This window comes from Phyllostomus hastatus, unplaced genomic scaffold (genome assembly GCF_019186645.2).
Source record: "Phyllostomus hastatus isolate PE091 unplaced genomic scaffold, TTU_PhHast_1.1 phas_contig_34, whole genome shotgun sequence".
Lineage (NCBI taxonomy): Eukaryota > Metazoa > Chordata > Mammalia > Chiroptera > Phyllostomidae > Phyllostomus > Phyllostomus hastatus.
In genome coordinates, this window is record NW_025333857.1 from 5,282,949 (window position 1) to 5,306,748 (window position 23,800).

At 34.9% G+C, this 23,800-nt stretch overlaps 1 protein-coding gene across 1 annotated transcript in view; it reads left to right on the forward strand.

The window, feature by feature from the left end:
- Positions 1-23,800, forward strand: part of CAAP1 (caspase activity and apoptosis inhibitor 1) — a 63,436-nt gene that overhangs the window by 16,430 nt on the left and 23,206 nt on the right. The window contains exon 5 of the mRNA XM_045840416.1: positions 15,970-16,043. Coding sequence (XP_045696372.1) covers positions 15,970-16,043 — 74 coding nt within the window. The remainder of the gene's footprint in view (positions 1-15,969; positions 16,044-23,800) is intronic.

The following is a 23,800-nucleotide window of genomic DNA, read 5'->3' on the forward strand; positions in this document are numbered from 1 at the left end:
AAATGAGAACAGGTGTTAGCTTGGCTTATAATGTGAGCTGATTATCCTCTAAGGAATATGTTTATAATGAAATTTAAGTCCTGAATAGTGTGATAAAAGAAATCAGGATTGAGGTTTTATGTATAAAGGGTAAAAATATAAACACTGTAGGGAAATCGTGGCAATATTTTAGAACTGCTCTACTAACTTTTATGAATTTTAAATTAATATACTTTTAGTAAGTGATATTGAAAGAGATGTCAGTAGAAATGAAGCGGTATTTCCCAGCAGATAATAAGCACTGTTGAGATAATATCACAGTTCTAGAAGATAAAGAAATTTAAAAAACTAGGCTCTCACAATAAGGTACACTGTAAAACAGGTCCTTTGTGAATATCCTGGAGATATTTTTTCTAGCCACTCTTCCTTTCCTCTCCCCTCCCCTCCCCTCCCCCCCTTCCTTTCTTCTTTCTTTCCTCCTACTTTATTAGCAGAGATGGTCCTGTTCTAAAATAGTATTATTCAGTTCCAATTTTGGAAGATTAACTTTTGAAAAAATAAGATATTTCTAAATCAGTCTGAGAGATTTCAAGTAACACATATAAATTGAACTGTTTTATGTTTACTAGGATATTTAAATACCAAGTACAGTTCATAGGAAATTGTTTTGTAAAGTGAATATTTTTTGGTAGGGATTTTTTAAAATCTCCATTTAATTACCTGTTTTATAAATCCGAAATGTCCTTACCTTAGAATATAAGTGGTTGAAAAGAGCAAGTTGGTATCATTTAGAACATGTTACTTCTTACAATAATGTACTCTATTATTAGTTAGAATATACTAAATTCTAATATATTGTAATAGTTCTATTTCTTAAATGGTCTATAAGTTATTCCACCCTTTAAAATGAATAGCTTCCTGTTTTCTGTTTATAGTCAGCTTAGGCACTTTAGAAATGATAGAAGGAAAGAAGAGCATACATACTGTGTAAATATAGAGGGATAAATGACTATTTTGCATTACGATGTTTATTTTTGAAAATAGTGAGCTATTCCTCTGGCTTGATCAGTTGTGTCATTGAGAGGAACAATAGGAATTTTTTAAAATTATATTTTATTGATTATGCTATTACAATTGTCCTGATTTTTTCTTCTTTGCTCCCCTCCTCCAGCACACCCCAACCTCAGGCAATCCCCGCCCCCTTGTTCGTGTCCTTAGGTCAAGCGTGTAAGTTCTTTGGCTACTCCCTTTCCTATACTATACTTCACATCTAGGTGACTATTCTGTAACTACCTATTTACTTCTTTTTTTAAAGTATATTTTATTGATTATGCTATTACAGTTGTCCCATTTTTTTCCCCTTTATTCCCCTCCACCCTGCAACCCCATCCCACCAGCACTCCTCACCTCTTAGTTCATGTTCATGGGTTGTACATATAAGTTCTTTGGCTTCTCCATTTCCTATACTATTCTTAACCTCACCCTGTCTATTTTGTACCTACCATCTATGTGTCTTATTCCCTGTACCTTTTCCCCCATTCTCCTCCCTCCCTCTCCTCATGGATAACCCTCCATGTGATACCTATCTCTGTTATTCTGTTCTTGTTCTAGTTGTTTGCTTAGTTTATTTTTGGGTTGCTTTTTCTTTAGGTTCAGTTGTTGGTAGTTGTGAGTTTGTTGTCATTTTACTGTTCATAGTTTTGATCATTTTTCTTAGATAAGTCCCTTTAACATTTCATATAATAAGGGCTTGGTGATGATGAACGCCTTGAACTTGACCTTATCTAGGAAGCACTTTATCTGCCCTTCCATTCTAAATGATAGCTTTGCTGGATAGAGTAATCTTGGGTGTAGTTCCTTGCCTTTCGTGACTTCAAATAGTTCTTTCCAGCCCCTACTTGCCTGTAAGGTTTCTTTTGAGAAATCAGCTGATAGCTTTATGGGAACTCCTTTGTAGGTAACTGTCTCCTTTTCTCTTGCTGCTTTTAAGATTCTCTCCTTATCTTGAATCTTGGGTAATATAATTATGATATGCCTTGGTGTGTTCCTCCTTGGGTCCCACTTCTTTGGGATTCCGTGAGCTTCATAAACTTCCTGGAAGTCTATTTCCTTTGCCAGATTGGGGAAGTTCTTCATTTTTTTTCAAATAAGTTTTCAGTTTCTTGCTCTTCCTCTTCTCCTTCTGGCACCCCTATGATACGGATGTTGAATGTTAAAAGTTGTCCCAGAGGTTCCTAAGCCTCTCCGCATTTTTTGGAATTCTTATTTCTTCATTCTGTTCTGGTTCCAATGTTCATTTGTTCCTTCTGGTCCAAATCATTGATTTGAGTCCCAGGTTCCTTCCTGTCATTGTTGGTTCCCTATATATTTTCCTTTATTTTACTTTTCATAGCTTTCATTTTTGCCTCTATTTTGTAACCATACTGAACCATTTCTGTTAGCATCTTGATTACCAGTGTTTTGAACTCTGCATCTTATAGGTTGGGTATCTCCTGGTTGCTTAGTTGTTTTTCTGAAGTTTTGATCTGTTCTTTCATTTGGGCCTTATTTTTTTTGTCTCAGCGGGCCTGTTACATTGTAAGGGGAGGAGCCTTAGGTATTCACCAGGGGTGGGATGGGACCCACTTTGCTGCATTATGGTGCTCTATGTGGGGGAGGGGTCCAAGAGGGAACAATGCTGCTTGCTCGGCTCTTGCCCTGCTTTCTGTCACTTCCCTCTCAACTCACAAGCCAGTCGTGCCCTTCTGGTGCTGAGTTGCAGGCGAGTGGGTTTGTGTATGTTCTAGAACCCTGTGGGTCTCTCCAACGAACTCTCCTGTGAGGCTGGGAGTTTCTCCCACTGCCACAACCCCCACAGGTTTTTACAGACAGAGGTGTTCAGGCTTTATTTCCCTGCGCTGGAACCTTGTGTTGTGTGGTCTGTCTCGCTCCCCAGTTGTTCCTCCTGGTTTATCTGCATGCAAATGTGGGACTACCCAGTCTTCCAGCCACTGCCTTCCTGTGCGTCCTCTCCGCCCCTTCTACCAGTCTGGATGAATGTTCCTTCTTTAACTCCTTAGTTGTCAGACTTCTTCCATACAGTTTGATTTTCTGGCAGTTCTGGTTTTTTTGTTTTGTTTTGTTTTTTTAATTGGTTGTTGTCCTTTTGGTTGTGGGGGGAGGCAACATTTATGTACCTACGCCTACATCTTGGTGGCAAGTCCAGCAATTGGAATTGTGTGTGCGACCTCTATTGCTGAACCCTGTCAGTGGTAGGTGGTAGAGCTCCATTGCTATTTATTAGTTTATTCAAAAGCCAGTGATTAACAGCTGCATTGGTTTTTCTATTGAACTATCATGACACAGATGCTTACCACCTTTTGTTTTTAATAAGGATAAAACATCCATGTCCTTTTGGGTGGATTAGAGCTGTCCTGTAGGTTCAGCTCTAATTCAGCTGTCATTAAGAATTTAGCCTGTTTCAATAAATAACACATACTTGAATGTGTAAGTATAAGTAACTTTCAAATGGGTAATGGCATTCAGCCAAATGCTAAATTCTCAGTAAGTGTCAATAAAAGTGAGTTTTGGAATAAAAGAGTCCTCCCCAAACTGCTATTGTTCAAGTTCAGTGGTGATACGGATCCTGGCCAGCAGGGTCTGTGTGTTGTGGCTGCGATGAACAAATTCACACAGACTACAGAAATCCTGTGGAGAAAAGGGACAGCATGGCCGCTTTCTAAGTGAGAGAGAGGGCCCCCACCCCTACCTGGACAGGCTTTTATTGCTTTTCTGGGTACATTACATCAAGGATGGTCCTCATTTACTGTGCACAGGTTAGCTGTAGATGATTATTTTTTACAGATTACAAAGGAAAGAATGTTGCTAATTACTTCAAAGAGAAGGATGTTACAGATCAAGGGGAAAAGTGGTGGAACTGATTACACTTCATACTTGGGAAGGTTTAACACAGATTTTAGGAAGTTACTTTAGAGATATGCAGTAAACATTTGCTTCCTCAATCCAGGGTGAGGGAGTTTTAGCAAAAGCAAGTCTCATAGCAGCCTAGGTACAATATGGGCCTGATTCCCCACAGGAGAACCTCTCTGTGGGTGTGGGTCCTGTGCGCCAGACCTCGCTGTCCACTGGCCTTTCTGAGTGGGAGCTGGGCTACATTTCCCATGTCACATGGAACATTCCCCTATACAGTGGAATAAATATTTGAATAAAATTTATAGTGCTCTGGAAAGTTGGATTAATGGGTAACATAGTTCTACAGTACATAATTAAGTAAGCATTTTTATCAATAGATACAAAAATAGGCCTCAGGTAGACCCAAGCCCCGGGCTTGGTGGGAATGATACACTTCAGAATTTCATCTGTGATTTACCCAACTCACATAATCCACTCTGAAATTTATGCTGTTGTTTTGTACCAGTTGCTTACTTGTTTAACTTTATTATGGAAATTTTCAATGTACATTGCATACCTTTCACCCACTCTGTCCCTTCCAGCTTCTTACAGTTTGATATCTTTGAAGCCAGTCTTGACCTAATTACTGTAAATGTTAAGCAGATAGGCACCTCTCCAGAATCTCAAGAACATTCCTTAGAATGCAGCAGAGTGAGCTTCTCAGGTTTTAGATGGGATCTTCGTTTGAACTGCAGCTATGTTTCCCACGGGGAACTTTGAGGGACTTAGGAAGCATTGTTTTGTAACTGTCCCTATACATATACACACAGTTTTTATTCTTTCTATTACAGAAACCTACCTGTAATTTTGAAACTATCTATTGTCATTTTTCTGTCAGTTTACTGCTTCACCCTGCTGCTTAAGCACTGGGTTAGATGTTAGCTGGTAGAGTTTTCCTTTCTTTTTGTTGCTGTTTCCTCATCACTGTTTTAAAAATGTAAGTTTTTCTTAGCCACTTACGTAATTCATTTTGTTACTTGCCCTTTCTGTTTCATTTGAAAAATAAATTCACTAATGTTCACCGTGTGCTGAACTTCTTAATGACTGTTACTATTCCTGTGTACTTCCCCCACCATTTAAACTGCTTGCTTACTAAGAGTCATTCATGTTTGTTTCCAGTTTAGTTAAATGCAGGAGCAGATAAAGTATCAATATGAAAGGGCAGTTGATTCAAGTAGAATGCTTTGGAAAAACTCAAAGAGGAGTTGACAGAAAGTTGTCAGTTAGCTATGTGGTAACAATAATAAAATTTTGGGAGATACTGTATAAATATTAAGTTTTATTTTTTAAACTCATATTTTTGCTATTTAAATAAGCCAAGAGTAGAAATGGTTCATGTGAGTAGGTTAAGACTAAACTATTTTCCATGGATTCATATTAAAAGTAAGACCAGAAGATTGGTCAGAAGATTGAAAAATGAAGGTACATTTCTGTTCTGTTAATCTGAAATGCTTAAACTATACATGAAACTTTTAAAAGTGTTTCTCTGCATTAATAAAAATTTTTCAGGTAAATGGCATAACCTATCTGAGATAAAAGGGATTTCACTGTATTTTTTTCCTTTTTATTGAGACATGCCAAGCATATACAAGCATGTCAAGCAAAAGTGGAATCATGTAATGAAATCTCTGTATATGCCTAGGTCTAACATTTATTATAATTTTTCATATCCTTTTCTATTTTCTTGAAGTATTGTAAAGTGAATTATAGATAACTTTTATTTTAGATTTTATTTACTTATTTTCAGAGAGGGGGAAAGTAAAAAGAAAGAGGGAGCGAAATATCAATGTGTGGTTGGTTCTCACACGTTCCCTACCTACTGGGGACCTGGCCTGCAACCCAGGCATGTGCCCTGGCTAGGAATTGAACCAGCGACCCTTTGGTTCTCAGGCCCCACTCAATCCACTGAGCTACACCAGGCAAGGCGAATTATAGATATCTTGATTCTAAATATTTATTTCAGAATTTCCAGAAAATAACATTTTCCCAGATAGGCATTTATCTAGTGCCTGTTCTTAACAGCTAATTTATTGGAATGATAAATGCATACATATAGTACAACATTTTTTAAAGTATATGATAAAAATAAGTCTCTCTCTTTTTGCTATTCCTCATTCTCCCTTATAAGCAGCCATAGTAAACCAGTAGTATCTTGTATATCCTTCCAGAAATATTCCATACATTTACAAATATATGTGTGTGTGTAGTTTTTCTTTTCCACAAATGGTAGTGTACTGTGCACACTGCTCTGTAGCTTTTTTCACTTAATTTATTTTCCATGTAATACTATGTCTTTTTCTTGAATTTTGTTCTACCTAGAACATACAATGCTTCCTATACATAACTGTATGCTAACTATTCCATTGTTGGATATAGAAAAATGTAAACAGTCTATCAACAGGCATTTAAGTTGTTTACTCTCTTTTGTTACTGCAAATCCTATAAATATCTCTTTATATAAGTAATCTTGTTCTTCTGTGATTATATGTAGCATAAATACCTAGAAGTTAATTGTTGGTTCAGATGTGTGGGCCTTTGAAATTTTAATAGGTATTACCATACTCACTCACATAGAATTTAAACCAATTTATACTCCTCCCCTTCAAATAGAGTACATGATGCTTTCATATCCTTTAGCCAATATAATGTTACCTGACATGTTGCTTTTTGTTTATGTAATCGTTTAAAAAATAATATATCATTGGAATTTTAATTTGTATTCTCCTATTATTTATTTTTTATTAAATACTTTTGAAATTTTATTGTTCAAGTACAGTTTTCTGGCTTTCCCCCCCACCCCTCCCCACCACCCCAGCCATCCTTACCTTCCACCCCCACTGTATTCTCCTATTGTGAGTGAACTTGACCATCTTTCCATTTATCACAGAGCTATTAAGTTTTCTGTAAACTATTGGTCACTTATTTACTCTGTGTATGTATGTAAAGAACCTTGGTCTTAATTTGTTTGTGATATGAATTAACATTTATTTTTTTATTTATTGCTTTTTTTTACTTTGTTTATGGCTTTTATTATTTGTTTGTTTGTTTTTACTTGCATAAATATTTCATGTTAACATAGTTTAATTTTATCAGCCTATTACGGTTTCTGGGTTTTATATCTGGAAAAGGCTTTTTCTAGTCTGAAATTATGAAAAGTATTTTTCATACTTTCTTAATACTAACTTTATGGGTTTTTTAATGTTTAAATCTTTGATTCATCTGGAATTTTTTTGCTATAACTTTTACAGTAGGAGCTCTAAGTTCCTATTTTAATTTTTATTTTGCCATATTTCCCTTTTCAACTATCAAGGATTCACACAGAAGAATATTTTTATAGATCTGATTAGACTTCAGGTATTCACTAAATTTATTCTGTGCATTTATCTTTTGTCAGCTGCTTTTACATTTTATTTCATCTTTTTTCTCGTACATACTATTAACTGTTTTTAATAAGTAGGCAAATACTTGAGCATAGTTAAAAAATTGAAATAGTACAAAATTATGTAAAAAGATACACAATTAGAAATGTTGCTTTTCCCCTGGCTGGCGTAGCTCAGTGGATTGAGCGCGGGCTGGGAACCAAAGTGTCCCAGGTTCGATTCCCAGCCAGGGTACATTCCTGGGTTGCAGGCCATAACCCCCAGCAACCGCACATTGATATCTCTCTCTCTCTTTCTCTCTCCCACTCCCTCCCCTCCCTAAAAAGAAATAAATAAAATATTTTAAAAAAAAAAGAAAAAAAGAAATGTTGCTTTTCAACCTTTTCACTCCCAACTTCTCAGGCCATTTCTTGAAGATTATTCCTCTTTTGTAGTTCATTTCTGTCTTTCTATTGAAATTTTCAACTTTTAAAATAACAATTCTGTCTTGATGATTTTAATAGCATATCTTAGTTTCCCCAATAAAAAAGTATTTTCCTCTGGGGTGTTGAGGTCAGATTCTGAGTGAAAACTCACTCTACACTTTGAGATATATATAGCCATATGTATCGAGGCTAAGTATGTGGCTGCATATAGTTTTTAGATATTACTACTTAGAGAACTATTTCTGTAAGTAATAGAAAGTCTACATAAATGTAAAGAGTGAAGGTTCTAGAGTAAAACTGCCTCCATTTTTAACAGGAGAACTCCACAGCTTTCTCTGTGAACTTGCAAATTACCTAACCTTCTTGGGCCTTAATTTCCTTTGCTGGAGAACAGGGGTAATATCAGTGCCTATTCCGTAGGGTTGTAATGATGTGAGAAGATTTAAGGTGCTTAGAATAGTACCTGTCATATGGTAAACATTGAAAAATGTTGTATTTGCTTTGGAATTTTTATTCTGAATCTGTTAACAATAACTATTCCTAAAATTCCACTTTACACTGATGATCATTGTGGATTCTCTTCTCATTTCTTTTATGAAAGCCTAAAGAAAGTGAAATAATCCAATATGATTTTTAATTGTTATTTACTGTGCTGCTTTTTAAAAAACAATTTGTTGCTTATAAGTGTCTAATTTTTCATTTATTATAAAATGTTTAAATCAAGAGAATTAAGTACATAAAGTTTAAAGGATAAAAGGATTTTTCTCACAAATGTGATTTATTATATTGACATAACTCTATAAGCTCAATTGTCTTTAACACAGATGCATTATAGAGAGCTTTTAGTCTGGTAAAAGGTAAAAAATTGGTTATCTACTTCACTTATGTTTTCATGTCCTTTATGTTGCCATTAAGCTATAATACTTAGATAAGAGTATTCTACACAATGGGTTAAGTTTATCAGAACTAACAGGATAAGTTTTTTAGAAAACCTTTATCAAAAGTATTCCAACTAATTGACAACATCATGAAGTAATGCTTAGATAGGTCTCCACGTTCAAAGTAGTAGGGTGTTTACACCTTTAAATGTGTTTACAATTTAAATTCATGTTAATTTTTGAATTGTAAAAAGATTTGAAAACATAGGAATATAAGGATAGAAGAAAGAGGACTCCTCTGATTTCCTTTAGTTACTCTTACATAGAATAGAGCCCCCTATTTAGGGAATTTCCTATTCACAAAAAAACTTGGAGTTGTAGGGGAGCAGATCATAGAATGAATCCTTAAGACAGTCGTAGATCAGAGAAAGGTAGAATGGTAACTGTTTCTTTGAATTGTATTATTTGGGGACAAGAAATAGAAGAAAGAGTTAAATTTTGCTGTCATTTGCTTACGAAGGTTTCCAAGGGACACACTAGAGATGTGGATTTATTTGCTCTTTGGAAATGCCATTTGAAAAACATTAAGATTATTTTGCCTCATTCCATAGTGTTTGAAATTTATAGTTTACCACTGTATGATTTTATTTTGCTGAACCTGTGCTAAACCTTTTGTTGTGCCCCAATTTAAAAAATAATGACTAATTTAGATATAGCAAAATTCACCTTTCTTACCATACAGTTCTGCAAATTTGGACAAATGGATTTATCTACCATCACAGTCACAATACGAAGAGTTCCATCACACCAGAAACCTCCCCTGTGGCTTTGTATCCCCAGCCCATGACAATGGCTGATCTGATTTCTGTCCCTATACTTTTTTTCCCCAGAATGTCACATAGATGAAATAACACCGTACATAGGCAGTACAGTACAATACTGTTGAGTGTAGCTGCTTTCAGTTAGCATGAAGGCATTTGAGATCCATTCACTTTGTTCTGTATGTCAGTAGTTCCTTTGTCTTTATTGCTGAGCACATAGTATTTCATTTTGTGGGTAAACCCTAGTTTGTTTATCTGTTCCCCACTTGAGGTAATCTGGTAGCAGAATGATGACTCCTACAAAGGTGTTTACCCTCTAATCTTTAGAAACCAAGAATCTGTTGCTTTATGTATCAAAATGAGTTTTGAAGGTTTGGTTAAGGTTAAGGACTTTGAGATGGTAGGATTATCCTGCCATTAACCTGGGTAATCCAGATTATCCCAGTCTAATCACATGATTCTTAAATTTGGGAGAGGAAGACAGAAGGGCAGGCCAGAGAGGTGTGACATGAAAAAGCCTTGACTAGAAGCTGGGAATGATTCTTGGTTTACATTCGGCAAAAAAAACAAAACAGGAACATTGATTCTACAACCTCAAGGAGGTCTACAACCTCAACCTCAACTTAATTCTGCCATCCTACTGAGTGACCAGGAAGTATATTCTCCTCTAAGCCTCCAGAAAGAACTGCAGCCTACAGACACTTTGATTTTAGTCTGTTGAGACCCATGCCAGGTTTATGACCTACAGAACTGTAATATAATACATTTATGTTGTTCTTTTAAACTACCAAGTTTGTAGTAATTTGTTTTGGCAGCAATAGAAAACTAATGAAGGGACATTTGAGTTGTTTACAGTTTAGGATAATTTCAAATAAAGCCACTATAAATATTCAAATAGAAATTTTTGTATGAACATAAGTTTTCCATTTCTCTTCGCCAAGTACCTATGGGATCAGTGGGTCATGTCTGTATCCTCCCTGATACTATGTCTGAGAGGTCTATTTACCAGTTGTTTTGATTTAACTAGTCTAATAGTTACGTAGTTCTGGTTTTAATTTGCTTTTCCTTATAACTAATGATACTGAGCATCTATTGATTTTTTTTTTTTTTTACAGAGGGGGAAGGTGGGGGGAAAGAAAGTGGGAGAAATACCAATGTGCAAGAGAAACATTGACTGATTGCCTCTGGCACACCCCCAACCAGGGATGTGGCCAGCATCCCAGGCATGTGCCCTGATTGGGAATCAAACTGGGGACCTTTCAGTTTGCAAGATGACATCCAACCCACTGAGCCACACCAGTATTGTGTTTATTTGCCATCTGTATGTCTCCTTTGGTTAAGTGACTATTAATTTTTTAACAAATTTTAAAAATTGAGTTCTTTGTTTTATTAATGTGATTTGGGAGTTCTTTATGTATTCGGGATACAAATCATTTTTCAGATATGTGACTCGCACACACTTTATTTCCCATTCTTTAGTTTATCTTTTATTCTCTCAAGGTTACTTTGGAACAGGAGATGTTTTTAATTTTGGTGAAATGTAGCTCATCCATTATTTTTTTTATTATAGATCATGCTCTTGGTGGAATTTTTGCTTAACCCAAGATCACAAAGGTTTTGTTTTGTTTTGTTTTCAGAAGTTTTCTGTGTTTACATTTTTTTTTAGGTCTGTGGGGTTTTTTAAATTTTTTTATTTTATTTTTATTTTATTTAATCTTCATCCAAGGATATCCATTGATTTTTAGAGAGAGAGGAAGGGAAGAGAGAGAGAGAGAGAGAGGGAGAGAGAGGGAGAGAGGGAGAGAGAGAGAGGGAGAGAGAGAGGGAGGTGTCCATGTGAGAGAGAAACATCAGTTGGTTACGTTCCCTATGCACCCTGACTGGGGATCAAAAGTGCAAATTAGATATGTGCCCTGACTGGGAATCAAACCAATAAATAACCTTTTGGTGTACTGGATGATACTTCAACCAACTGAGCCACACCAGCCAAAGCTGTGAATATGTTGAATTAATATTTGTATACAGTACAAAATTTGAATTGAAAATTATATCTATATAGATGTCCAATTATACCAGCATCATTTGTTCAATTCCACTAAATTGCCTTTGCAACTTTGTTCAAAAACTGTTTCCTATATATGTATGTGTATATTTCTGGACTTTATTCTGTTCCATTAATTTATGCTTATACTCTCCCCAATATTACAGTAATTTTATAGTCTTGAAATCTATTAATGTACATCCTTCAATTTTGTTGTTCTTTCTCTGAATTGCTTTGGCTACTCTAGTTTCTTTGCCTGTCTCTTAATTTTGTTTTAAGATTTTATTTATTTTATTTTTAGAGAGGGAAGGAAGGGAGAAAGAGAGAGAGAAACATCAACGTGCGGTTGCTGGGGGCTGTGGCCTGCAACCCAGGCATGTGCCCTGACTGGGAATCAAACCTGGGGCACTTTGATTTGCAGCCCGCACTCAATCCACTGAGCTATGCCAGCCAGGGCCTGTCTCTTAATTTTTAATAGTAGAAAACTCAGGATAATAGGTGGCTTCATTCAGCCTCTATTTTTACTCCCGGGAGAGTGAAGATAATCAGTTTATATCTTCTGTTATGCCAGTTAGCCTGTTCTGTCAGCTGACTAGCTATTGTAAAATGGGAAGAATCTGGCTAGTTTGGTCCTCTTTATCCTTGTGTTGAGGATACCTTCCAGTATTTTTTAACTAGACAGGAAATTAACTTTCTTTTTCTACTTATAAATATATTATAAGCCTTTAGTAATTCACATGGTTGTTCTTAAGATCTGCAGTCTCCCCAGTGTATTACTCTTATTAAAAAAAAAAAAAACCAAATTAATTGAATCACAGAAAGGATCAAGAATGGAAATGTATTTGGAGTAAAAATAAGAAATTTGGACTGATACTGGTTTGAGCACTCAAATCCCACAGATAGATACTGAACTCACTTAAAATTCAAGGCAAAGATTGTAAATTAAGCTGCTTTTAAAAGAGCATTGCAAATAGAAGAAGGCAATTAAAATTTTTTAAAAAGAGCTTTTTTTCTTAATGGAAAGAGGTATAATAAAAATTATTGCAAGAGTCTTAACCCAAACCAGATTTAGCAATGTTCTCTCTTCCTTCCCCCTTTCTCTCTGTTCTCTCTTCCCAATTGTTATAAAATTCTTAGGGATTAAACTGTTTAACAGAAATATTTAAACATCATTTAAATATATATATATATATAAATATATTTATATGATGTTTATACACACACACACACACACACACACATATATATATATATATATATATATATATATAATATATTTATATGATGTTTAGTGTTTTAGTGATGTTCATGTTAGTGTTTTCCTAACACTAACACCTAGTTTATTATCTGGGGCTGATTTTTTTTTTAATTTTCATAAAACTAGAAATAAAAAGACTTCATATGTACATGTAATCCTCTTATAGTTTAAGACATTTCCTTTCATATAATGAGAACAGTTTGTGCTACATCAGTGTAACCAGGCAGCCAAGGAAAGTGGTCTGGAATGTGCATGTGTGAACAATGATGACTTCACTGTACTAGTTAGTGGGGGAGTAGACACCATTGAGTGAGCATGTGTACTGTGTGGCTGTTACATTCAGAATAACTGAGTAGAACAATGAATCTGCATCAAATTTTGTGTTAAGCTTGAACATTCTTCCATGGAAACTATTCAGATGATTCAGAAGACTGCAGCTATGGGCAACTGGTGATTGGCAGCTTCATCACCACGATGTGCTCACTCATGCATCATGTCTCTTAAAGAGTTTTTTGGCAAAACATCAAATCACCCAGGTGACTCAGCCCAGATTTGGTGCCCTGTGACTTCAGGCTTTTCCAAAAAAGTAAAATCACCTTTGAAAGGGAAGAGATTTCAGACTATCATAAGGTTTAAGAAAATAGAATGGGGCAGGTGATGGCAATTGGGAGAACTGTGTGAGGTCCCAAGGTACCTACTTTGAAGGGGACTGAGGTGTCATTGTCCTATGTACAGTGTTTCTTATATCTTCTTTAAGAAATGTCTCTATTTTTCCTATTAAATGGCTGGATACCTTTTGGGTGTGTGTGTGTGTATGTGTGTGTGTGTGTGTGTATCTTGCTTTTCATGTTCTTGGGTGAAGATCTTTAAATTATATTAGAGAACTCTGAATGTAGTATATGATTATTTTAGTTTAAAAGTCTGCATCTTGGAAAACATAGCTAGATTTTAAAATTTCAAATGAAATTTTTTTCAACTTCAGAAAGTACTGATGTAAAATCATCTACTTTTCCACTTTTTAGACACAAGGTGGTGTACTATACCTACAGTCTGAAGTTCTGTTGGTAACTTTCTTTAACAGCCTGATAAAGCCCAATTTAAGATAAAACAGAACATTATAAAAGTCTACTTTGGTCTCTAATATAAATTTTTTATGAAAGCAAATAGTTTTTTTTAGAGGAATCCAGTTTTATTTGAAGGGACTCTGAGGGACTTGGACAAAGAAAAAATAATGCATTTTACTGCATTATTATTAAAGATTTTTGTTTGAAATAATTTGTCATAGTAAAATATCACAAGAGTAAGAGTAGTACAAGAAATTTACATACACCCTTTACCTAGATTTACCTATAACTGTGTTTTATTCCATTTGCACCCGTGTGTGTGTGTGTGTGTGTGTGTGTGTTTCAAATATCTGAAGCTAAGTTACATACAGACCCTATACCACTCAGTATTACATTGTGCTTTTCCTCAGCATGGCGGTATTCTATCTTATATAACCACAATACAGTATAACTTCACTAATTACATTACTCATTTCCATTTGGGGATTTTCTGATGATATGACCTCATGATATAGGTTATTCATTCTTACTAGAATATTACATGGGTGATGTTGTGTTTTTCTTAGGGTATTTCATATGCTTATGGTCCTTTTTTAATGGTGATGTTACATTACATTTTTGCTTAAATCATTTTTTGTAAATTTAGTTGTATATGTTTAGAAGAAGAAATCAGTGTCCATTGAGGATGTATAAGAACAAACATTTTCTCTTAAAGGAAGATACTTAGAATAGTGCTACCAAGTAAGTTAAAGTCTAATTTGACTATAAGGCTTGAGGTAGCACGTTTTAACTTTATTCTTTGGAAAGCTCTTAATGTAGTATATTTGCATTCACTGTGCCCTGGATTGCCAAGAAGCATTGTTGATATCCTCCCTGGGATCTACCAGTCATTCCAGTGAAAGAAAAGTATCTGAGTAGGGGGCATTAGACAGAAAGAAATACACAATACAGAGCTATCTCAATTATAAGTCTCTTAGATATTATAATTAATACCAAATTTAGATTATTTTGTAAAATCTATTTGAATTCATGCTTATATTAGTAGGCATGTTTTAGTAGAGTTTTAATATAGAACAAACATATAAGTTCCAAGTATGTTAACTGGAAATAATATTGTAAACTTCTTAATGAAATGATTATGTCTTCATATTTTGGGTATTAAGGAATTGTTGTTAAGTGGATAGAGATAGTTTTGTCAGCCTGAGCAGCATGGCTCAGTAGGTTGAGTGTCATCCCACAAAGTGAAGGGTCACAGGTTCAGTTCCCACTCAGTGCATATGTGTGCGTTGCGGAGCCAGTCCCTGGTTAGTTAGGGTGCATGAAAGAGGCAACCAGGTGATGCTTCTGTTGCACATTTATGTTTCTCCCTCTCTCCCTCCCTCCCTTCCTCTCTGTAAAAATAAATAAATTAAATCTTTTTTAAAAAAGAAATAGTTTTGCGAGTAGGGAAATTTCCTAAATAATTTTAGTATGTTAATTTTAGGATATGTATATATAAAAATTCTCAGAAGGTAATGGATATTTATTTGAAAGAAAATAATCCTTTTGAATATTTGAAATTAAGTTGACCGTTGCTGGAAACTATTTATAGTATTAATATTAAGATGGTGTAATACCCTCTAAGAAAGAACATTTGTTCAGTTTGCAGTTCTGTTGCAGAACATGGTAAGTCAAAACTTTTTTAGCGCATGCTCTTGAACTTAATCTGTTTACTTTGATTCTATATGTATATGACATATAAAATATTTTCCCATATACTGTAGACATCAAAGCATTTGAGATACAAAATTAGATGAATGTAAAATAGTTTGCAAAGTACCCATTAAATTTAACAGTTGAACTTGAAAAATTATTGGCTTTATCTGTGATTTCTCCCATTAGCTACTATGATGGATATTGGAAGGGAGAAAAAATTACCTCCATATTTCTTTCAGGTTTGCCCCTTCATTTTACAAAGAAGTATACTGTGTAAATTGGTAGTAGTTCATAGCTGCTGTTTCTGACATTTGTATACATGTTTCTGAGTTTCCAGAGTGCAGTAAATGGTTCCCTGGAGGCTGAGAAGAATTCACTGTGTCTTCCCAAGTGTCTAACTTAATTCTTGAATCTGGAGCTGTAAATATTATCTGATTAAATGTCATTTTAAAAAATATTTTTATTTTTATTCCTCAGACAAGATATCTGTATAGATTCTACTTCATCCCTGAGAGAGAACAAGCAACCTGAAGGTTTGGAACTAAAACAAGGTATGAATCAAGAACTTTATTTTTATATAACATTTACCTGAAGATTATTAGCATTTACCAATAATAAATTTTCACAATGTTTCAGCTTACCCTCATTTTACAGATAGGAGAAAGAAAAATTTATCTAATCCAGGATCTAAAGAGTAAAGGTTACATCCTGTATTTGATGAGTCCTTTGGCCCCTGGAGTAATTCTGCCTCAGTGATGAATGGTTGCAGGCGCCATCAGAAAGTTGTCATCTTAAATAGTTTCAATTTGGAATCTTTATTATGTATCCTTAGCTGTAAGATATTAGAGATATATTTACTGGGTAGCTTTGGGTTGTATGTGGAAAAAAAATAAGTCTTATAACTTTCATTTTTTTCTGTTGCAGAGATATATTGTCCTTGTTTACTTCCTTATTTATTGTTTTCTATAAATCAGTAGTTTTTAGCATTACCAGTTACCAGAAGTGGCAGTTTGTGATTTATTCAAGCCAAGTAAATCAATAGGGCTAATTTTTTAGATGTATTTTTTGTTTTTTTCTTTGCATCCTAGTTGAGGAAATTGAAAGTAAAATAAATTTTTATTATTACTCAAGAAACACATTTTTCCTTTTTCCAGCTAAAATTACTATGGCGCAGTGATAACCTTTTGCAGCCAAGAGATTTGTTAATCATATATGTAACTAATCTTTAATAACTTAGAATAGTCTCTCTAAGACTTGAGTTATAGAAACTTATTTGGTAGAGAGAAGCTGGTTATCAGTTTATTTAGGCAGAATTCTTTTTAAACTGGTCTATGGCACTAATGCTTAATTAACAAAGTGAAAAAAAGTTAAATAATTTTGTGCTTTATCTAGCTTATAGAGAGAGAGAGAACAAAGTCTAGATATTCTGTAATTTTAACTTATATAGTGTTGGGTTTATAAATATTTCTGATGGTCTTCAGAATTCCAATGATTTCAAAAGTTCTGTTTTGTTAGCCTTCTATTCAACTAGATAAAGTTACATCTTTGTATTCATACTACTTCAGAGCACCCTCCACAGATAGAAACTCTGATTCGTAGTTATCATTTACATTGATTTATCATATATAAACACTACTCGGCACACATCATTTTTATAAAATGTAGTCCTAGTCTTATAGCTCTTGTATCATGTGTATGTGTAACTAGACAGCATTGCTGTTGTTTCTGCCTTTGTTTCCATTGCATAAAATGAGCAAGCTGTGTAGATCATACCACTAGAACATCTGTGGAGAGAAGAATGTTAGGTAAAGGACAGAAAAAAGCTAGAATGGACAGGCTGATCCTAGTTCCTAGGGAAAAAGGAATGGAGACCTCATTGTACAAAGTACCTACCTAGTGCTGCCCTGTAAAGGAAGGTCTTTTCTGCTCCCATGTTCAGGCACCTGGAGCTCTTTAGAACTCCCCAGTGTCAACCTGTTTCACTTTGATTTTTCTTATGATAACTTAAGTAATTTGAAAACCAACCGTACAGGCAAAGACAGGGAGAAAAAGGACTCAGAGTAGCCAGATACCACCAAGTTTTTATACATAAGAAGTTTTATAGACCACTTTTAGGTTCTCACCTAGGCATCAGAACTGTCAAAAACACACTGTCATCAGTAAGTGACAGTAAGCAAAGGTGAGAAAACATAAGACCAAAGCATAGCAGTACCATTGTACAGTACAGTTGTTGTGACTAACTTTGTAGAAAATGGTTAAATTGAGTTTCAGTTCTTTTTTTACAGAAAACAGGGAAATAAGTCTTTTAGAAAAATGTCTATGAAAATAGTTAAAATATAAAATGTTTTATTGCATAATGGGATGAACATGAATTATCTAGACGATTCAATTATGTAGAACATGTTCCAGATAAATATTTGTATAGCTGAAATATGAACCAGCTAGCAAATAACTTGCTTGGAAATAGGAATTCTGGTAGGCTCAATAAAAATTATTGCCTTTTGCAGTGGCTGGTGTTGCTCAGTGGATTGAGTGCCAGCCTGTGAACCTAGAGGTCACCAGGTTGATTCCCAGTCAGGACACATGCCTGGCTTGCAGACCAAGTGCTAGAGGCAGCTTATCAGTGTTTCTTTCCTTCTCTTTCTTCCTTTCCTCTCTCTAAAAATAAATAAATTAAATCTAAAAAGACTATTGCCTTTTCTCTAAATGAATTAAAATGGCCTATTCTTAATATGCAAAACTTTCAAAATTGATTTAATATTTTCTCTCTCTTTTTTTGCATAGCAAGCTATCCTTGCTCATAGTAAGCTCAATAAAAACAATATAAAGCTCCTTGTGAATGCATTGTCATTTCATTTAATGGCTTGGTTGTTTAAGAAAATTCACTGAAGCTTACTTAGTAAAATAACCCTTTGTTCAGTAGACCAAAATATAAAGCAGCATTAAATTTTCTCTGCTGTTTCAGAATAAAATAAATCTTACTGTATGACCTATAATGGTGTATGATGCGGACAGGTTATTTAAGTTACATTTTCAGTTTTTATTTTCTAAAACACTCAAATATTGATAAATATTAACTGTGAGTTAAATTGAAATTGGCATTTCTTTGTTTAGTACTGGTTTCATTCATCTTGTTGCTAGTAAATAACATTTGTGAAACTGGTTATGCTGATGATGAGTATCAGATTGTACACTAACTTCTATCACACTTTAGTAATGGATTAACACCTGAAGATTTACCTTGCTGTGCAAACATTGTTTAAATGTAAATATAATCTACTGGTTGGTTGATTGGTCCTGTAGTAAAACAGAAATTCTTCTGTTTGGGGTTATTTTCCTGAGTCGTTCATTTTAGCAAGAGAGCAGTCGTAGAAGAAACATCATTTATAGCTTTGCTCTTCATCTTAGCACAGCTGTGTTTGTGTACACATGCACGTGCACATATGCAAGCCTGAGATCTTGTGTTAGTTTCTAGATAATTCGAAGGCTTGTGTTATTGAAAAGGTTTAGCTCAACTTTTATTTATTTCTTTTTTAATAGTATTTTTCCATTACCATTTTTCCCCTTATACCTCCCTCACCTCCAAATAGTCCATGTCCATGAGTCCTTTTTCCTTTTCGTTTGATCCCTCCATGCCCTAACTGCCCTCCCCAACTAGAGCTGTCAACCTGCTCTTTATGAGTCTGTCTCTCTTTTTCTTGTTAGTGCAGTTTTTTCACTAGATTCCACATATGAGTGAAAACATGCAGTATATGTCTTTCTCAGACTGGCTTATTTCACTTAGCATAATGCTCTCCAGGTCTATCCATTGCTGTCACAAAGGGTAAAATTTCCTTCTTCTTCTTTTTTACAGCCAAGTAGTATTCCACTTTGTAAATGTCCCATAGTTCCTTCCTTCATCCACTCATCTACTGGTGGACATTTAGGCAGCTTCAATATCTTGACTATTGTAAATAATGCTACAATGGAGATAAGAGTGTTTATGTTCTTTCAAATTAGCATTTTGGGTTTCTTTGGATATATTCCTAGAACTGCAATTGCTGGGACAAAAGATATATTCAGTTTTAATTTTTTGAGGTATCTCCATACTGCTTTCCACAGTGGCTGTACTAATCTGCATTCCAACCAACAGTGCAAAAGGGTTCCCCTTTCTCTACATCTTCGCCAGCACTTGTTTGTTGATTTATTGGTGATGGCTATTCATTTAAAATAATGATTTTTATAACTTTTTAAAATTTAGTTATTTGTGCTGTAGTTTACCAAATGAAAACTACTATTTGTCAAAGGTATTAAATTTGTAGAAAATATTTTTAAAATATCAAATCTCTGCTAATGCTCATGAGTTTTTCTGTATAGTTATCTGTAAACAAATTAGCTTCATTCAGTAATATTAAAATAAGTCTGTATTTAAATTGTTGCTTTATAGTTTACAACTGGGGGATATGTGTAATTTTGAAAATCATTCCCCTTTGTAACTTCAAGAATTAAGTTCTTGGGTTTGCATTCCTTCTTAACATTTTTTAAACTATAAATAGGAAATAACCTAAGTTAAATGTGAGTATTTAGGTTGAAGATAAAAGTTTACATTTCTTGAAAATATTTGAAAGACTGTCAAATTGAAGTCATTAGGCTTGCTTTGTATTGCCTTTGATAATAAAAATAGGGCCAGCAGATAGAGTTACCATTTGACTATTTCAAAGAGTCACAAGTAACAAAATGCTGTGGGCTGCCTTCTGAAATGTTCCTATTGCTAAAGGTGATTGAACACATGTTACATACATGGCCACTTGGTGGCACTGTTGTAGAGCTGATTCAAGCAATGTTTGGCTGTTTGGCCTTGATCTTGAAGTTCCTTTCTAGCTGTCAGATTTTGTAAATAGCAGTGCCTAGTGCAGTGTCTTCACTTGAGAAGAGTGCTTAATAACCGTTTTCTTAGATTGTTTAGTGGAACCAGAATCAAATATACAACTTTTTGTATCACTACATATTTTTTTAAATTCTATTAGTACAGAAGACAACTTGATTTAGTCTTTAAACCGTATGATGGTTCCTTGAAAGGCATACATTTGAAAATAATCATAAAAACATGTACATAATCCTATGGTATATAAAATTATCAAAATCAATAAGACATTTACTGCATTTTACTCTGAATGTTCTACATTAGCTGTCTCAGGCAGAGCTTTTCTGTGGCTAGGCTCAAATTTTACCACTTTCTCTTTTTCCATTGAGATAACATTGGTTATAACAGTGATTTTCAACCTTTTTGATCTTATGACACACATGAAGTAATTACTAAAATTCTGTGGCACAACAGATGTGACAAAAAATTAGGTGTAATTTTGATTTATTCACACTGGATGGCTATTGTGTTAGCTGTTGTCATTTTTTTTATTTGACATTCTAATGGCAAAGAGGGCAGTGCCTCTGACTAAATACTTTAATATTACATGTTTTAAAAATTCTTGCAGCACACTGGTTTATAGCATTATATAAGTTTCAGATATACAGCATTATATATAATTTGATATGTTGTTTTTTTAAAAATGTAGTTACCTCGTGAGATTATAGTTTGGCCTTCTAGTTCATGAGTTAATGAATTATCTTTGAGAATTATCTTCTTAACAATAGCTTCAAAAAATTGAAAAGTAGAGTTTAATAGGAGAAAGATGTTTTCAGTGGCTAAACTGTGTGATGAAAGTTTGGAATATTTTCTTGGACTTCTTTTAGCCTTTCAGGGCACTAGTCACCAGAGTGTGATTATATACACTCCCAGACAATGAAGAAAGAAAACACTAGAGCTTAATTAATAAATACATATATAAAGTTATATATTTAAATCTTTTTCTTTTAAAATTTCTGATTACATGTATATGATTTTAATAGTATATATTCGTTTATTAGTAAATAAAAATATAGTGTGGCAGGTGCTTAAAATTGTTTTCACTGGTAGGTTTATTTAGATAGTGAAGTTGAGACCACTCTCTTAGGCTATCATGAAAAACTGATAATGTCCATAGCTTACATTTATTAATTCTAAAAAATTAAATGTAATATGAGATTTTGCCATCATTTAGCAAAGATATTAAATGTAAACCTCTATGAAACTATTTCAATCCTCAAGGTGAAGGATAAATGCAAAAACCCAGTGAAATACATTGCTTGTTGCTATTGTTACTGTTTTAAGGTAGTGCTGCACTAGGGGAGGCAAAGCTGGGTAAGCAGAGGGACTAGAATAAAAAGAAATTAATTTGCAGTTAAAAAGATGTTGAGTTTTGCTGAAAAAGAACTTCACAACCATACCTTAAGGAATAAATACAGTTATAAAAATTAAAAAGATAATGAGAAAAATATCATCAGAGTCTTTTGTTGCTTTGCAAAGATAGAATAAAGATTATCAGTTAATTAAGCAGCATTTGTAGGCCAAGAGTTTCCCATGCCTACCATGTATATATTGCTGAAGAAATCCCTGGATTGGCAAATGAACTCTATGCTGCTTCTTCCTCTGTGTATCTGAGTATAGGCATGAGTGCTGGAAAGCTGTGGGGGACTGAAAAGAAGATGTTTACAAGGCTGTCTGGAGTTGGAAGCAGAGAAGCACATGTACTACTGATAAACTATGAGTTTAATTCCTTTCTTCCTAACCTTGTTTACCTTCTTGACTGGCTGTAACACAGAATGCAGCTTCTCAAAATGAATTAATTTCTTTAAAAGATTTTTAAAAATTTGTTCTTGGGAAATGCTGTCCACTTCAGCAATTAGTGAAGGGGAAAGTAGTATAACCATCAGTGCTCCTTAAGAATTTACATTTCTTCTCTCATTCCTTTGAGCTTTTCACAAGTTATTACCAGCAGTGACACCAAATGGGATCCTCCTGGCTTTTTAATTGGTCTCTTTCTATGAGTACTAGTTAAATGAAAGGGTGAAAATTACATTTTGTATGGCAGGTTAACCCATACTGTTTCTGTACCTTTTGAAGGCCCCTCTGTTGTATTGAAATGTGAGACTTCTCTAGATTTTTTTTTTTTGTAAGTAAACTGTTGAGGCTCTTGGATGCATAATGCCCTGCATGTTTTATCAAGAATGAAATTACAAAGAATTTGACTCAATATTTTGAGAGAAATATTTCCATTTTTTAAAAAATTATACACATTTTAGCCCTGGTTGGTGTGGCTGAGTGGATTGAGTTCCAGCATGTGAACAAAAGGGTTACGGTTTGATTGCCAGTCTAGGACACATGTCTGGGTTGTAGGCCAGGACCCTAGTAGGGGGTGCATAATGAGCAACCACACATTGATGTTTCTTTTCCTCTGTCCCTCCTTTCCCCTCTCTAAAAATAAATAAATAAAATCTTTTTTTAAGAAGTACATGTATTTTAAACATTGTGATGTATTTCAAAGGCTAGTAGACATACTCTTAGGGCAACTACCTTGGAAGTTATAAGCTCCAAACCTTCATTAGGTGTTTAGATCCTCTTTGGATCCTCTGTGCATTCCAGTCATTATGTTCTTGTCTAGTTCATTGAGAAAAGTACTTATTTGTATAGTGATGCAGACACCAGCTGGCAGTGTCTGCCACATTATGGATGAGACATGAGATACATTCACACAGACTACTGAGTCCTGTGAAGGAAAAGGGACCGCCCCGCTACCCTATCAAGGGGAGGGTGTCTCGGAGCGGCCTGGCCACTCCCTCTAGGGGAGAGTGCACCGATCCTTCCCCTCACAGGTTTTTATTGGAATCAATTTGCACAGGAATACAGGTAAAGTTCATTAATCATTGTTAGGCAGTAAGGATCAAAAAATAGATAGCATACAAAGAACTCTGAGGGCCTATTCTGAGTCAGGGTCTGTTAGCTAAAAAGCTACAAAACTTTGAGGAACAAACTCATTTCCTGCCCATGTCTTTATCATTTAATTAAGAGCATTCTTAGCAAAGCAGGTTTCACAGCAATTTATATATTCTTTCTCATCACCTGGGAACCTGCCTCTTCCAGCATGGGGCTTCACTGTCCTCTGTCATTGTTTCAGGATTAAGTCAGGCAGAGGAGGCAAGACAGCCAAGAGATAGACTTCCTGCAGACAGAATGAGGACTCAGGCTTTGTCAAAGCCGAGGGGTGAGGGTCCACTACCCGCTTTTGCCCTAGCCTCCCAAGTCCTTCCCTGGGGCCTCCATGTGATTATGCCTGTCTTAGGTCATTCCCCCCTTGGGGAATCTTACCCATCATTGGCTAACTGATCAAGCTTTGGGGGCCAGTTATGGAAAAAGGAGTGGAAGTGGCACTCCTGCCAGGGAGATAAGCTTTGT